Source organism: Euleptes europaea, chromosome 17 (genome assembly GCF_029931775.1).
Source record: "Euleptes europaea isolate rEulEur1 chromosome 17, rEulEur1.hap1, whole genome shotgun sequence".
NCBI classification, from domain to species: Eukaryota; Metazoa; Chordata; class Lepidosauria; order Squamata; family Sphaerodactylidae; genus Euleptes; species Euleptes europaea.
This window is the reverse complement of record NC_079328.1, coordinates 49,458,464-49,475,817: the sequence shown is the minus strand read 5'-3', so window position 1 is coordinate 49,475,817 and position 17,354 is coordinate 49,458,464. Positions and strand designations below refer to the sequence as shown.

Here is a 17,354-nt window from a genome sequence, read left to right as displayed (position 1 = left end):
GGAGGAGGGAGGAAGCAGAAGCAAACAGGTATGAAATATTCTCTCTGCTGCATTTGCACCTGCAGAGAAATATATCAGGGGCCAAGCATCGAAGTCCCATTCCCAGCTCCATAATATTTCCTGCCAAAACCCACTTACAAAAACACACTGCTGTAAATTTCCTGACAAAATTCCTTTGAGGTTATTTTTTCCCCTAAATTAAGCCATACTAATTATTTTCAGCAGGCTTTATCTCCACTTTGCAACACTCTAGGAGGGTGTGGGCGGCGAGCATTTTAAGCCGCCATAAACAAAAGAGTGGTTTGGAAAATAATTCTATCAATTAATCAAATTAATCCTGCAGTTTTAGTTACAAGCCCCAAGTGGCAGGATTCTAGCCTGCGGTTATGAGCTATCTCTCGTTGACAGTGTTTAAATGTTATGATTGCAACAGTAATTAAAGAATATAATATACTTGTCGCTTTGTGGAGGCCCGCTTCCCTCTGGATCGCAGGGTGGCTTTGCACAGAGGTCACCCAGAGGACAGAAGGAGACTGACCAGAAGAGACTTCCCCTCCATTGTGGGGCCAGTCTGCTTTGGGAGATTCTGTCTTCAGAAGAGGAGGAGGAGGAAGAAGAAGAGTTGGTTTTATATGCCGGAATCAAACCTGGGGAATCAGAGGGTTATATGGGGAATCAAACGTGGTTCTCCAGATTAGAGTCCACCACTCCAAACCACTGATCTTAACCACTACACCACACTGGAGGAGGAGAAGAAGAGGAGGAGGAGAAGGAGGTTTTTATATGCAGACTTTCTCTACCACTTAAGGAAGAATCAAACTGGCTTAAAATCACCTTCCCTTCGCCACAACAGATACCCTGTGAGGTAGTGGGGCTGAGAGTGTGTGACTAGCCCAGCTGGCTTCATGTGGAGGAGTGTGGAAACCAACCCGGTTCACCAGATTAGAGTCCACCGCTCCAAACCACCACTCTTAACCATTACACCACGCTGGCTCTTCAAATGGAAGATGGCTCCTACTGGAAGCTTGACAACCTACACAAAGAACTGGTGGTCTTTCCTGTTGCCTTTCAACAGCCAAGACAGCAGCTCAGGATGCAAGGAAATCTCCTGTGACAGAGTTTGCTATACTCCGTGGACCAGCCCAGTGGTTGCCAAAGGTTAGGAAGGCCTCTCCCTGCAATGGACAGTCACCAAGGGAAGCACCCACAGCTCTCTGCTTCTCCCCACAGATAGCAGCATGGATACAAATTTGCCTACTGGACAGAACTGTACCTCTTGTCCCGGTGCAGAGTTCAGGGTACCCTTAAGCAGACCTGGAGGCTGTTTTGGGTAAGCTTCAGGCTGTTGCAGGAGTAACCCATGAAGATGAGGCCACAAATCAGGAGAGAGAAGAACCAGGACCTTATCTAGCGACTTAAGAACACAAGAACATTTTTTTTATTCACTTTATTTCTATCCCGCTTTTATCCCCAGTGGGAACCCAAAGCGGCTTACATCTCTCCTCTGTTTTGTCCTCACAACAATCCTGTGAGGTAGGTTAGGCTGAGAGTGTGTGACTGGCCCAAGGTCATGCAACAAGCTTCCATGACCCAGTGGCCGACCAGCAGCCTCTAGGAAGCATCTTCCCACCCGTGTACCCCAGCAACTGATTAAAGGAGGCATACTGCCTCTGGGACTGGAGGGAGTAGATATCTATCATGACAAGAAGCCACTAATAACCCTATCCTCAATGCATTTATCTACTCCCCTATTAAAGCCTTCCAAGTGAGCAGCCATCATCACATCCTGTGGCAGTGAGTTCCACAGTTTAACTATGCATTGCATGAAGAAGTACTTTCTTGTGACTGTCCTGAATCTCCTACCATTCAGTTTCCAGCCAATGAGTTTGCAGATCATGAAGAGCTTACTGAGGAACGCATCAAGGACTGGTGCTCCCTGGCCCTAAGAGTGTGCGGCTGTCCTCAACGAGAGGCAGGGCCTTCTTGGCCTGGGCACCGGCCTGGTGAAATGCTCTGTCTAGTGACATCAGGGCCCTGTGGGACCTTAAAGAGTTCCGCAGGGCCTGCAAAATGGAGCTGTTCTGCCAGGCCTACAACTGAGGGCAGCCGCGAATATCATCTTTGCTGCCCTCCCTTTCCATTTTATGTTTATGTCACCCGAGGGAGCAACCTGCCGCTTATCCTGGGCAACATGAGGGAATTTAGGCACCATCTGGAGTTTCTGGGGGTTTAATCGGGATTTTATTGTTTTAAATTTAGAATTTATGGTTAATTTTACTATTGATTATTCATGATGTATTTTAAATGATGTTACCCACTCTGAGCCTGGCTTCGGCCGGGAAGGGCGGGCTACAAATTGAAACCAATCAATCAATCAATCAATCAATATCAGAGCAAGGAAGAGGCTGACTAACTGCTACACATGCACTTTCTCTCCAGGTGGCCCAGAGCGAGATGCGGGCATCACTCACCACTAGGTTCCACAGCCTCTGAAAATGGAAGACAGTCTCTTGGTTACCAAGCTTAGCAGCTGTGGACACAGCTGGATAGACACCTGGCAGGTCATTGTATTCTCTGGCAGTGGCATTGTAACATCCTGGGGCAGTGAGTTCCATGAGTTTATTGGGTTTCAAGTAATGAATCCATGCCCTAATCTAGCTCGTCATGTGGTGGTTAAGGCCAGATCTGCATGCCATATACACATAGGACCCCTCCATGCCCATCTCCCCCCTCCCACATCTCTCTCACCACACCCCAAATGATAAGAAAGCAGATTGTCTGAAAAATGCAAAACAGACCGGCAAGCTTCTGTGAAAATATTGGACTATATTTGAGAAGAGAAATCCAGGCCCTGTTTTACAGTACCACTGGGTATTGTTCATCTCATATTTTATTCAACAACATTAAAGAGGTGCTCAATTGGCCCCTGTACAACATTATAAAAAAACAAACAAACAAAAAAAACCGGGCGTTTTCAGCGCTTTTCTCTGCTCTCTGACAAATATCAAAATAAAAACTTTAAACGTAACGCATTGCACCCGATGCATAATTAACCTATTATTATTTTTTTTACACAGAGAACTGTAAAGGTACATATTAACAGGATAAAGCCACTTAATTCCTTTTTTAAAATCTTAACAACAAAACACATATAGTTGCAAGACACACACGAAGAACGCGGCGCGCCTGCCCCCCCAACTCTTCCAGTGCACCTTCTCTTCTCCTCCGTGACGTCGGAGGCCCCTAAAAATGACGGGTGACCCTCCGAGTCTTAATCTGCACCTGAGATTCAAACCTCAAGATGTAACTGTGCTTGCGTACGCTGTGGAGTACCAGGTTTGCAAGAGAACATGCAAGATACCCCCCCTCCCTGTTCCCTCTCTGTGTGTCAGGTTTACACAGGCAACGGTTCACTTAAGTGTTGTGTCTCCCCCACCCACCCCTTCCTTGACTGGTTTGTTCCTGTCGGTATTCACATTACATAAACAAAAATAGCACCAGTTAACTGCGTAGTGAAAGCCCAAAGTCTAGCAACTATCTCAATACAGTAAGAGTTAGAAACCATTCCTTACAGGTAATTAGGACAGTACTGTATTTATGGGAGGGGGTGTGGTAAATTGGCACAGTTTTTTTTCTCACGGGAAAAAAGATCAATAATTAAAATAATAATTAAAAAGAAACAATGTCAAAAAATCTTCAAGGTGCAGTTCAGCTAGGTTGGAGGGGGATATAAATTTTTTTCTTTAAAAATAATCCCTTTCAGCAACATCTACAGTGGTCTAAAAAAAAGGCAGCTTCTTACAAACAGGCCCCCGAGGCGGCACCAATCCGTTCATTCTTAACTCCACATTCTTGGGAATGGATGTCTGTCAAAACCAGGGCCTGCTTCCTTCTTAATTTAATTTTTTTAAATTGTATCATGTCTTAGGCTGCTCCCAATTAAATGAAATCATTCAGGATTATTTGTGCAAAATCTTCAGGAGAAAAAAAATTGCTTTCTACAGTGTACTGCACCTTATGAATAAGACGTCTCTGGAATGAAGTTCATCTCTTCAAGTACTTTGTACAAAGATAACAGAGACACAGTCTCAAAAGGGGGCTGGGATTTGAAAGTATCCCCATAACCTCAGCACTTCTCCAATAAAGCATTTCCTCTTGACGCTTCGCTCTGCCCAAAGCGATTACAGTTTTAGTTCATGAAAATCATCAGCAACATCAAAGTTCTAGCATTTGCATGATAAATCAGGTGAATTAAAGTAGATTATCAAGACACAAAAGCAAAACTATTTCAGAGGCTGCAGTGCAAGTTCATTTAAGCTAGACAGAGAAATCACGCTACGCAAACGAACTCAATGCTTTGATAATTCCCCCCCCTTGAAAGCAGCGAAGGATCACTGTAAGTCACTTTCATAAATTACTCAGAAGTATCTCTTCTTAAAGGAATTTTAAAGCTAGTTAATTTCTGCCCAAACAGTTGGCTTAGGAGATTGTTCTGGGATTCAGCCGTCCGGTAGTGCTGCGCCTCGGGCAGCTTAGCACCTTGGACAGCTCTGGGCCTGTTCAGAGAGCTGCCCAGGGAAGGGGAGGGGTCTTTGGCTAAGAGGGGGTGGTAGGTCTTGCCCAAGACGTCCTTCTTGCGCCTCAAGTCTCCATTGGAATGGCGGATCTCTGCTTTCTTCTGGAAACACTGGTCAAGCACCATCTTCTTGAGCTGGCCACCTGCCATGGACACCTTGGGCACGGGGGTCAGTTTGTTGCAGTGAGTATCCCTCCTTCGAGGGGAGAGTGCTAAAGCCTCGCTGTTCGACCAGTCGGCCCTGGTGAAGCCTCCAGCACCATCTCCCCTTGTGGCTTCTGGCCCTCGGACTTTCTTCTTCTTGCCTCCGTCCCCCTCGATATTCTCACGGGAGGCTGAGCTGCCCTTGTGAGAGGACTTGTGTTCCCTCCGCTTTTTGGGGAGTGCTTTGGCGAGCCTGTTGGAAAGGGGTCTTTCTTGGAATCTGCCGGGTTCAGAGTGGTTGTGTCTCACCTGGGTGCCTCCCGTGTCACTCGGGAGGTGGCCACTTGCAGGACTGATTGGGATGGTCCCTGTATCTTTGACGCCCACCTGGACTCTGCTGTCTTTGGGGCAAGCATCCATCTCTGGCGAGGCCTTGTCTTTTAGGCAGGGGGGCTTCTGAACCTCTCCTGGACCACCTAGGGAACTCTGGGTGTTCGTGCCATTCTCAAGGTCAGCCTGACCACCCATGTCTTTCTTGGAAGGGATCTCTTTGGCAGGCCGATTTAGGGCAGGCAACGATGTCTTATCCTTCAGAGGTAAAATGTGGAAGGCAGCTTCAGGTGAATTTAGCTTACAAGCACTTTCCTGAGGAACTGTTTCATTCAGATTAGGATGGCTGATCCGCTGTGTTTTACCAGGCCCCTTGCATTCTGTAACCCCCAAACTCACAGCAGGAAGCGCGAGCATCTTGCCCACTGGGTCTTCTTGCACGTGTGAACTGTCCCAAGTCCTTAAGGCATGTTCAACCTCACTGCTAAAGGTGACCGTTTCAGGAGTCTCTACTTGCTTGTGCTTCTCAGAGAGATGAGGTGGAGACAGCTTTTGTGCTTCCGGGTGTTTATGTGCTAAGCTGGCAAGATCAATGCTAACTGCATCAGGAGAGTCTAAGAATGGAGGAGGATTCTCATCTGACAAGCTTCGCTTCATCAGCTGGCCCGTGGGAACTCCGGCCGTGTGCCTGACCTCTGGGCGGCCTGATGCTTGCTGCTGTGCCAGGGGAGAGGGTGAAGGCAGACGCTCAAACTGAGATTCTCCCATTTCAGCCAAGAGACCAGAGATCTCTCCCATCTGGCCCTCTGTTTTGACAGGGCCCTGGGGGGAAGGCGTTGTAATCACACGGCCGGCTGCAGACAAAGGCTCATTTGGAGGTAGCAGAGCTTCGCCCCCTAGCTGAGGGGAACGAAGGCAACCCAGGTGCACAGGTGAGCTGTTGTGGTGGAGAACCTTCTTCTTCTTGGCGGCAGGCGTGCCTTCCCTGGGGCGCAAGTCCTCCTTGAGTTTCTTGCTTCCCTCCTTCGGAAAGACCCCCGGCCGCATGACTCCTTGGAAGCGGAAGGTCCTGCTGCCGCCGGCCAGGTGTTTTTCCATGTGCCGGTCATACTGCTCCTTTTTGGAGAAGGTATAGTTGCAGGTGCTGCAGATGAAGGACTTCTTGATGACGTGCATGACGTCCGCGCACAGCTCGCAGGCGTACAGCGTGGTGTGCTTGATGTCCGCCTCCTCGGCCGCCCCATGCTCTTGGCTGAGGTGGCTCCGGAGCTCTTTGGTCTCCTGGTAGAACATGGGGCACCTGTGGCACAGGTAGATCTTCTGCAAGCTGTGCACCACCAGGTGGCGCTGGAGCTTGAAAGGCTTGGGGAACTGCTTCCCGCAGTGATGGCAGTCCCGGGAAGGGTCTTTGCATTCGGGGTGCATAGGCACCACCTTGAGGGGCCCGTCGGCTTTTGGGGAGGGATCTGGGGATGAAACTGCTGGTGCTTTGGGGGAGGAGGCTGGCGGCTTGGTTCTGACCATGCCTTCAGAGAGGTCCTTGCCGACCTTTCCCTCTTGCCCTTGAGGTTCTCTGGGGGCCTTGCTCTCTTTGCAAACGAGAGCTTTGCTGCCAGGCTCTGCGTTCTTGGAGGACTTGCTGGGCTTCCGACACAGGATGGAGTTGAGGAAGTGAGTAATGGCCGCGTCCTCTTCCACGAAGCAGCCGGGCATCCCCAAGACGGACTTCTGGGCCTGGCCTTTCCGTGCAAACTGAGTCGCGTGCTCCCTCAAATGCTCATTGTACATCCAGACATCCGAGATCTCCTTGAGGCACATCCCGCACGCCCACAGGCCGGCTTTGTTCTTGGCATGCTTCTCCTTTAAGTGATCCCTCAGTTGCTCCCGTGAGCTGAATTTCCTCTGGACACACATGTAGCAGGTGGGAGGAGGGGAGGGGTTGTGGGTCAGCTTGTGAAAGTCCAGCTCCCCTAAGGTGAGGAACCACTGGAAGCAAACCTTGCATTTGTACTGCTTCTCTTTCGTCTTGAGGTTTAAGTCGCTGCGGGGTTTCCCCGGCTTCCCTTCTTCTAGCTTATTTCTGATTGGCCTGCCTTGAACGACGGATGTCTGCTTCAAACCTAAGGTGCATTCGTCTGTAGGATGGAGGTGATCCTCTCCAGCAGGGTAACAGGACCTGTCCCCCACCTCAAACTTTGTGTTCAACATCTCCATATCAACTGTATGAAATTCAGGCAAGATGGGATTTTCATTCCTCTGCGTGTTGTAGGGTTCTTCTTCCAGATCCGGAGGTTCAGGGCTGGCTTCCATCACAGAATGGCCATTGGAAAGCTCCGTGGGTGAACCGAGCAGTGGTCCATCAGCAGAGGCGGCTTCTGTCTCTTTCCCTAGAGCGCCCCAGCTGCTCAAGGTTGGAAGAGCTTCCGTTGGACTCGCTGGACACAGGAAGCTTAATGTGTCGTCCTTCTTCAAATCAATAGCTTCTTCCCTTTGTCTGGTATCTGGCTGAAGAGCAATGTTTTTGGCAGAGCTGGAACTGGTATTGCTCGGCATTGTTTTGCTACTGTGACACATGTTGAGCATCAGCGCGTCGTCGATGGAGATGGTTTCATACTCGCAAGGATCTTCTCTGGTGACACAGAAAGAGCTGGTTTCCCCAAGGTCTGAAGCCATCCGGATCGTGAACAGGTCTCTCGCAACTTCTGGCTTGGCGTTTGCCTCAGCAACAGGTTTCAGCTTTTTGGTCCGCTTTCCATACACGCGAGTGCACTTCCTCCGGGCGAACTGATCATTCCTGGGGAAAAGTTGTGAAAACGTGGTGTCGTCATCGAACAAACTCTGCAGGTCTGGACCATCGTTACAAGACTCGTGACTCTGCTGAAGCTCTTCTGTCCTCCAGGGCTTGGAACTCATAGGATAAGGGGAACCCTCAGCTGCTTTTTCTGAGGTATCTTCTATGGAACCCTTTTTGTCTGCTCCAGAATCCGAGGGCTGCTGCTGACTCTTGGGGCTCAGTGTAAGAATCAATAGGCTGTTGTGATTTGTACAATTTGCCTCTTCCAAAGGACTGTCCTTTGCCTCTGGTTCCTCCGCATTTCTGCTGTCATGCTGCTCTTCACAAAGGTTGCTCAACGTTTCCCCGACTTGCTTTGGGGACCCAGTTTGCCAACTGTCTCGCGTGGGGAGCTTTTGTTCTACCTTTGGATCTTCCATCCCTTCTCCATCGCCACGCCATACATCCTGAAGAGTCTCTCCCCTCGCGGTCTCTTTGGCTGAGGATATTCTTTCATCTACTTCAGATTCACTGACTCTCAGATTGTGAGGGAGCAAAGATGGCTGGCCCTCGGCCTGCGCTTCTGTGGAGGTGCAGCGGTTTTCCATGTCTTTAGAGATCATGGTGGGAGTGAGGCTGACGGTGCCGGGGATCTCACTTTCCACATGAGAACATCCAATGACCTCATCCTGATTGGGAATGCCTTTCCCTTTCCCTTTCTTCCCTTTCCTTCTCAGTTTCTTCTCAGCAAAGCTGCCTGAGCGAACAGGCTTGGCCTCTTCCTCCATTCCTCCTGTCTTTGAATCTTTTCTAGCATCAGGCGTTGGCTCATCTGGTGCTGCTGCTGAGGTTGTTTTCATTTCTTCACTCAGGCAGTCTGTGCTTTGCAGTTCATGGGTCGCATCGAATGAAATGACGCTCAGGTCACTCAGCACCCTGCTAACCACTTCCTGGATCTCAGCACGGGGCTCCTTTCTCCGCCCTCTGCAGGATCTGGGAACGACTTGGCCAGAAGCTGTTCTTGGAGCGCGTGAGCGGCACCCTCTTTCTTTGACCGAAGCCTTCGCGTTCCTCTTGGAGGCTGGCTTGCTTGGCCCCACCAACGAAGCCCTAAGCCTGTTCTCCTGACATTTCGCAGCCCTGTGTCTCATCAACCCAGTTTTGGATCTAAAAGAAATGGAGCAAGCATCGCCGGCAACCTGCGGTCTCTTTCCTCCCAGCTGTCCTGTTCTGGAATCATCTTCAGGGTTTCCATGTTTGCTATTTTCTTGCTCCCTGGAACTAGAAGAGATTTCTGTCTGCTCATCCCAATCACAGCCTTCCTTCTTCATCTCGTTCTGCCTACTGTCTAAGTTCTGAGGAGTGTCACTACACCCAGACTTTGGACAACGGCTAGCACTGAGTTGGGCCACTGCCACTTCGTCTGCTTCGGTGAGGTCAGTTGCTAGAGTCTCTGGAACATTTACACCTTTGCTGAAAACCTCATGCTGGGATTCATCTTTACTGACCTCTGGGGAATGGCTTTCAACTTCTTTTGCTCCCTGGAGTTTTTGCTCTACTTCTTCATCCCTGTGCGGATTAGTGTAAAGGTCTGATGGAGAAGGGCCAAGAAAGATGCCCTGTAGGGAAACTGAAGGAGAACTGGCAATCCTCTCCCTGGCAGAGAGTGTATCACTATCTTGACCTTCGGGAAGGTCTTTATGCATAAAAAGTGGCCCATCAGGGGACTGGCTGCCGTTGGTTTGTAATGTCAAGGCTCTTTCCTGTCCTGCAAGAGGAGCTGTCGGACCTCCCAAGCACAGAGGAGAGGCCGCCTGTGCAGTGATGCCCTTTGGAGGCTCTGCTGAAGCACCAGCTGCACTTTCTGCAAGACATTGCTGCAGGTTGCCCATCATGTCCAAGAGCAGTGGAGACATGGCTTTACAGTGCTGCAACACGGGAGTAAAAGGGGGTGCTTCCTTCCATTGCTTGTATTCTGAAGGACTCCCAATGGCTGCCTTCTCTTCACTGGAGGAGTATCTGCGTGTGCAACGTGGAACGGGCTGGCCCTCAGGTACAGTGGTCAGACATCGGAGTTCTTGAGATGCTAGCTCTCCAGAGTCAGGAAGTGCTACGTTGGTTGTATTATCTTCCTGCCTGCATTTCTGATCAGCAAAGCCAGATTCCACAGGGAAACTGTCCTGGGAGGCTTCTACACAGGGACTCGCTTGTTTTCCCAGGTCTTCTGTTGAGCCTGGGCTGGCTTTGTGCAAGAGGTAACCATCCTGGTAATGACTTTCAGAAGGGCTGGTGGGCTTTGCAGATGTGTGGTGTTGTGACTGATCCCCGCTCTGGGTTTTCATGGCACATGACGCTTGTTCCTTGCGGCCTGCTTCACTCCAAGGGAAACAGTGTGTGACTTGGATTATGAGCCCTGCCGGTAGCGTGGGGCTTGGCGTCTCTTGCTCAAATGATCCAGGGCTTAAGGGGGATTTTCTGTGGCTCCTAAATGCCAAGGTTGCTTTTGTCTGCTCTCCTGTAACCTGAGCACCCTGCACTCCCTCCTCCCTTAGCAATGAGGTTACCATTGAGTTGCTGAGCAGAGAGAGGTTACTGTGCCCTGGTGAAAGGCCATCTGCACACCGATTGATGTCAGCCTCCACTGAACGTTCATCCTTCGAGCGCTGCTCTGGGAGTCCATGTTGTTCAGGGCACGGAAGCACCGACTGCTCTGTGGCGGGAGAGACTTTCCCCCCCAAACGCTCCGCTTGCTCGACTGCTTCCAAACACAGTTCTGATGAATCGGACGCCTTGCTCCCCAGTTCGTCCCCCGCAATCCCCTTCCTTTCCCCCGGTGTGGGACTCTCAGTCACCTCTGCACTCTCCACACTGCCTGCCTCTCTCTCTTCCTGGTCAGGCTGCCTAATGGCGCTCGTGGGCAGGAGAGGGGCCGGATGCAGGGCTGGGAAACAGGGCAGTAGCAGGTCTTCCTCGTTGTTCTTAACTGTCCTGGCAACGAACAGCTGCAGCTGCTGCAGTGGGTTCGCTGACTTCCCCTGGGGGGCCGAAGCATATTCTGCACCTCCTTCCACCTCCTTGGGACAGGGCAATGCATCAAAGAGCAAGGCTTTCCCGTTGCTGGCTTTATCACAGGACACTGGGCTTTGGCAAGCTGTGGCACCTTCAGTTCCCTTGGCCTTTTCCAGCAGCACAGATCCATCTTCTTCCTGAGATCCCAGCATTTCAGGTGCCTTATTTTTGCTCAAGGGTCTTTCTTCTGGCTCTTTGACACGCTGGGTGCTAGAAGGCAAGGTGCCATCATCCTCTTGAGCTCTGACATCTTGTAGTCCAAATTCTGGTTTCAAACTAGGAACCCGATGACCATAGGAGTCCAGCTCTGCAGCACCGTCAAACATTTTCTCTTTTTGCGGCAGTTCTGGAAAACCATCTGCTTCCACTGGCAAAGCCTCATGAATATTTAGCACAGCTGCCTCCAGGGTCTTAGGGAACAAAGGATCAGGGCTTTGTATCAAATGGTCTGTGTAGCTGAGAACCTCTACATTGTCAGATACTGGTATAATTCTGGTAGGTGCACCCCTTGTTTCCCTGAAGCCATCTTCCCCAGGGATTTCAGCATCTTTCAGATTGTCATGAAGTTTCTCACGGGACTCTTTGGAGCTCAAAGGGCCAACCAAGATTAGATCAGCAGCTGATGATGCATTCATGGTAGACTGTAAAGGACTGAACTGGACCAAGCAAGGCCAAAGGTCCCTGTGGTTTCCATACTTGGTATCTAAATCTGGAAGTAGAGTTTTCTCATTGGCAGAATTTTCACAGAGGCAGGCTTTTGTGGCAAGAAGGCCCGCATTCTCAAATTCATCCTCCACTAAGAACAATGCCTTTCCATCACCCTGTTGCTCCACGGTTAAGGGTGAAAACTGGTTGACAGACTCCTGTTCTGTATCAGTGGGGTGTTCAGGGGTGTGGTGTTCATCTGCCGGCTCCACGCTAAGTTTGCTAGTCTGTAGCTGGCTTTCCAACTCCGTGACTAATCTTTTGATCTCCAGGTCATCGTCCGATATGCTGTTCATAAAAGGTTCGTTGTAATCGGCAATCCTTTCAGGCAAAGGCACTGGCATTTGGCTGATCTCGCCAGGGAACCTCTTTGCTAATGGTTTTTCAACAGAAAGGCTATGAAATGGGGCAAGGTCTTCTGGTAAAACCGGTGACACTTCTACGAACTGGTTCCAGTCCTTTTCTTGCAGGAATGAAGAGTACTGCTGGTCAAAGGGGGTCATCTTGCCGAGCGGATGACTGGCGCATGGAAAGGTGGCATAACTGTCCTTGCTTGAAGAAACACTGTCATATAAGGTGGTGTCAAAGTCAGCGACAGGGATCTCTCCAAAGACAGAGGAAGAGTCAAAGCTCAGAGGTGATGGGACCTTGCTTTGGTCAGCCTCGTATGGCAAGATCACAGGGTGCTTCTGTTTGAACGAGCCGACACCGATGTCTCCCTGGCACAAGTACACATTGTCACTGTGGGGTGACTCAACGACTGGAGAGCCTGAGAAGAGACCTGGTGATTCATAGCTGCTGGATAATTCTTTGCAGTCATAAAACGTGTCAGCGGCGTTGACCAGCGGGTTCGCTCCTTTCTCGGCTATGTCCAAACCAACAGGATTATCACTAAAACAGTTGAGGGGAGCAACGAACTCCTTTTGCTTCTCTAAATGTTTGGCATCCCCTTTTTCATAGGCAGTGTTCTCATCAATGGGGGTTCTGTGGTTGACAGTGCAGGAAGGACCAATCAGTTCTCCAACAGGGTACTGCCCATTATAGGCGGTAAACTGGTGCCAGCGCTGGTCTATTGCTAGCTGCTCACATGGCTCTAGGGCTTTGTCCGCAGCCCTTGGCTCATCTTCATTGTGGCTGGACCTCCTATGGTACTCCTCCAACTCTTCAGACCCAAAAAGCACAGTTGGGCTCTTGCCAAGCGCAGTTTTGCTGCGGTGCAGGTTCTCTTTGTTACGTAGCAATCCTTCCTCTTCATTCGTAGAACTGATTGGAGAGATGTTCAGACTATTGTTTTGATGCAGCTTAAAAACCGGAGGGAGGATTTTTGCCGAGTCGACGCCGTCTGGCTCTCCGGACCAGTGACAGGTGATGGCCCGGCTTCTTCCTAGCTTTTCTCTCTCAGGAACATTCAGGAGTTCTCTCGAAAGTGGTTCTGCACGCTTGGGGTTCTGCGGGGGCCTCTTTCTCTGCTCGCCTTCCTTCTCTGTGTCTGAATCAGCTCGTTCGGTGCTTTGGGGGCTGCTGCTAGTTTCGCTGGAGAACGGGGTGCTCCGGCAGCTGCTGGTGGAGGACCTGCTGCTTCTGCCTCGCAACCTGACCGTGCAGCCATCTTTCCTCCCAGCCTCCTTGCCCAAAGGCCTCTTGGGCCCCTCTCTGGCTTTCCGCTGCTGCCCATAGCTCCTTGCCGGCTCCTTGTCCCCCTTCTCCCTTCCCCCTCTCCCTTGGCGTCTCCTGCTGAAGCCACTTCTCAGCCTGCCGCTGAACCTGGAGCCCAGCTTCCGCCTGCAGTGCCGCTTGGCGTATTCCACCCTCTCGTCATCCGATTCTGAAACGTATTCGTATTCACCAAACTTGCTGTCCTTCGTTTCAGGCAGCAGTCGGTCGGCAAGTGAGGGCCGCGGGACGGCTTTGGCGCTCTTGGCGTGCAGTTTGTGGAGCTTGTTTTTCTGCTGGACGATCTTGTGAATGAGCTCCTTGCTCCACGTCCCACTCCGCAGCTTCCGCTTCTTTGCCTCTTTCGCAGAGAGCTTGGCGTTCCCAGCAGAGGTGACAGGCTGACCAACTGGCTGGAGGTCACTCACCAGAGAAGAAGCACACCTCACGTGCTTTGGTTGCTTCAACTCTGAAAAGGTTTTGGTGGCCTGCTTCACTGGCAGAAGTGATCCGCAGCAGCTTCTCCTTCCTATCTTCAGCTGGGTGTTGGCATCCATTTGTTGCACCCTGTTGTACATCATTGGGTCCACAGCAGTGCTTCGAACTGACTCTGTGCTGTTCTGTTTTTCAAACTGTTCTCCTCCATGGTCTGGACACCAGGTTGCCGCCCTCTCTTTAGGCCCCTGTTGCTTCCCGGACGCTTGGTTTTTGGTCAGGTCTCCACAGGGATGATCGTCGCAACAGCTGCCCATTTTCACATTCTCATCCATCCCCACATGCTTCATTTTCTTCCCTAAGGCGAAGCCATCCTTCACTTTGTGAGGTGCTCCGCTGCCGGCAACCTTCACAGACACCAACTCTTCGTCCGCAAACACATCTATGAAGCTGCTGTCGATTTCTGGGTTGTCCGACTGGTATCCCAGTCCGTTCAGAGCTTCAGTGATCAAACTGTCTAGCTTGGCGTCATCGATCTCCAAGTCGGAGGTGCTAAGCGGCATGGGGTTCGTTGCTAGGCCGCTGAGCTGGTTCATCTTGAGAGGATCCTCTTTGGGTTCTCCTTTGCCCTCTCCGTCTGCCAGGAAATCGACAGTCTTGTTCAAAGCGAGCAACGGCAAATGAGAACTTTGCAGGAGCAGCGGTCCCAGTATGTGTTTTCCGGAATCGAGAGGCAAGTTTTGCTGCTTCCTGGTTTCTGTCCCCCGGGAGTTGTCCTTTGTCTGACCCTGCAGAGCCATGTGCGAGCTGCAGAACTGACGATGCTCCAAGAAACAAGACAGGTTGCTGAAGTTCTGGTCGCACTGCTTGCAGGTCAGGAACACGTCCAGCTGGTCAAGATTTGCGCTGCTGAGCGAGCTGGCCAGAAGGTGATGCGAGGAATAAGGCGGAGGAGGCACCTCTGCCTCAAAGCCCTCCAGGCACCCTTGGGCGACCTCCACGTTTGGCTTGTGGAAGTGGCCCTCCCCAGGGATGCCTTTGTAAAGAAGGTCATCTTTCGAGGCTTCGTGCGAGAGGTGGAAGGCTTTGACAGGGTCTGCCACATGGTAGTGGACTGAACCAGTGCACAGAGGCTCTGAAATGTGGACGGGCTTATGGCCATCCTTCGGGTGGCACGGATGGTGAAAGAAGGGGGGCGTGGTCAGCGGCGTGCCGTCTTCAAAGCCGTGGCTACTGGGGCTGCTGGACAGGGGAGAGAGGGACGAGCAAGTGCTGCCGCTGGTGGGGTTGGGGGCAGGCGACGGGAGAGGGGAATCGCTTGGGGATCCGGCCAAGTTCGACGGGGGTACTGCTTGGCTCACGTTGAAGAAGAGGGGCTTGCTCCTCAAGCCACACGCAGCGGGAAGGTCGGCATCTTTTGCTCCATCAAAGCAGAAGGTGTTCGCCGAGCCACAGTTCTGCGGGGGTGGGTCGGGCCTGTGCATGATGGCCCCCTCCCCAGTCAGCAGCACTTTCCCAGCATAGCCAGAGGCCCCCTTGTGTGCCTTGCTGTTTCCTTCCCACTCTGACGAGAAAGGGAGCTTCTGTCCAGCGAGTTTCCTCGACAGCTCGATCCGGTTCTGGCCAGGCACGGTGGAAGCGAGGTGGAGGTGCTGCCAGGCCTTCTTGACGTGGTGCCTCTGCTCCAGTCCTGAATGACTCCCGAAGGAGAGCTGGTTTCCAACAGGGCTTGGGTAAGGCATCGCGATTTGCTCCATGGGAGAATAAGGCCTCTTGCCTACCTCCCAGGCCTGCAAAAGCCGGGGGTGGGTCTGAGCTGTAGTGGAAAGGTTCTTCTCGAAAGGCACTGAACCCGGGCTGCTCAAGCCGCTCGCTGGAGGGTCGCCGTAAGCCTTGTTCTGAAAGTGCACTTGGGGGAGAGAGAGCTGTGGCATGTTCCTTCTTAGCAAGCTACCTGCGTCCAGTATCCTTTGACTAGCTACATTGTCTTTCAGGGAGGACTGCCTCTTACCGATTGGCTTTGGCATACTAGAAACATGTAAACTGGGTGGGAAAACAGCTTGGTTTTCTTGCAAAGTGCTTGGGTTTTGGTCAATAGCACCAGAAGGAGAGATAGCACCGTTGTGGTCAGTGGAATGTTCGTTCCTTCCTTTGTAGCAAGGCAAAGGCCCTGGAGTCGGTGGCTGGAGGAACTGAGTCAGCTGAGGAGCCAACCCATAGATCCTGCTCTCCAGAGCCACGTTCTCATAGGGACGGTTGCCGAGGGCTTCCTCTTTCCAGTCCCTGGAGGAAGAATGGAAGGCCAAAGCACCATGAGAGGCCTGACTGGTGGCCAATGAAACGTCGACGTAGTCTTGAGGGTTGGCGTCACCCTGGAAAGAGTCCGCAGCTGGGCTGTGCAAAGCCTGGAAAGGGTACTGAAACAATGAAGGCCCCAAACAGTGTGCATTTGATTTGCTGTTCTCAGGGAAGGGGCAGGTCTTTGGGGCAGACAGTCCACTGTTAGTACCCGGAAGGCTTTTGTCTGGTGAATGCCACGAGTTACTCCCATTTCCTTGAAACTCCAAATAATGTAACTGCCCACTGCTGCCAGGACTTTCGTGAGGAACGCCAACCGGTGGCTGCATCTTCGCGCCATGGTTTGGGCGTGCAGCTGCTGTCGTTGAGGTATAGTTGCTGGAAATATGGCTTGAGGTGGTCTCTGGGAAGCAGCGGGCGAAGCTGAGATCTTCCTGTTGGAGTTCCACCTCCCTCTCGGGGATTCTGGGAACATGGAAACGGTAGCTTCCCGAGACGGGTCCTCGGCTGAGTTCCACCTTCTTGGGAGGGGTGACCTTCTGCTGAGGGTAAGCGATGCCTATGGTGGGGTTGGGTCTGGCATTGCTGATCGTCAGCCGGTAGAGCTGCTGGTGGCCACGCTCCCCTTTCCCCGACCGCTTGTTTTTATCTCTCGCTCGGCTCTTTCCAGTGGGAGACTGGGGGCTTCCTTTGATGGCCCCCCAAGGGCTGTCGCTGGGGAAGTTGGATCTGTTGTGCAGGGACTTGAAGTCGATTTTGCCCGTTTGCTGGGGCCGGATCACAGCTTCCCTTTGGTTATGAGTCTCCTTGTCCTTGGTGTTGGTGAAACTGGACCCATTTTCGGCCCCGTTGTGCAAACACGATTCCGAGCTGTCCAGCAATCTACTGTCAAAGGCATCACCCACGTCTTTCTTGCCGAACTGCTCAAAGCTGATGTCTTTGTCTTGTGCGCTGGACTCAATATCGTTGGTGACGTAAACATGCTGGGTCTCTCCCATCATTGTACCAAGGAACTGACCTAAAAAGAAGCCGGTCTCCTCAGCTTCTCAGCACAAAAGTGCTTCTTTGCATGCATCGCCTTCCATTCTCAGCCAGCTACGAGGCAGTTCGGCCTCTGGGACAGCTCCTTGTTCCATCCTGGCCACTGGACCGGACTTGCGTGTGAAGGGCGATGGGGGTTCATCTCACAATTTCACATGAGACCTACAAGACAGAAAGGTCCTAATGAGTTTCAGGAGTCTGCTGTTACATCCCATCTCAAAACACCGACATTTCACTATTTACTGTATATATTGATCAGACCTAAGGACTGGGGCATGCTCTTCTTGAGTCTATTTATTTGTTTATATTATTTATAGTCCACCTGATACT

The 17,354-nt window shown here is 51.5% G+C and overlaps 1 protein-coding gene across 1 annotated transcript; it reads right to left on the bottom strand.

Annotated features, from left to right (window-relative positions):
- Nucleotides 1–3,831: 3,831 nt before the first annotated feature.
- Nucleotides 3,832–16,984, bottom strand: ZNF469 (zinc finger protein 469). Its single transcript, XM_056862724.1, has one exon. It carries the CDS (start codon nt 16,982–16,984, stop codon nt 4,415–4,417), a length of 12,570 nt encoding a protein of 4,189 aa, XP_056718702.1. The 3' UTR covers nt 3,832–4,414.
- Nucleotides 16,985–17,354: the final 370 nt, after the last annotated feature.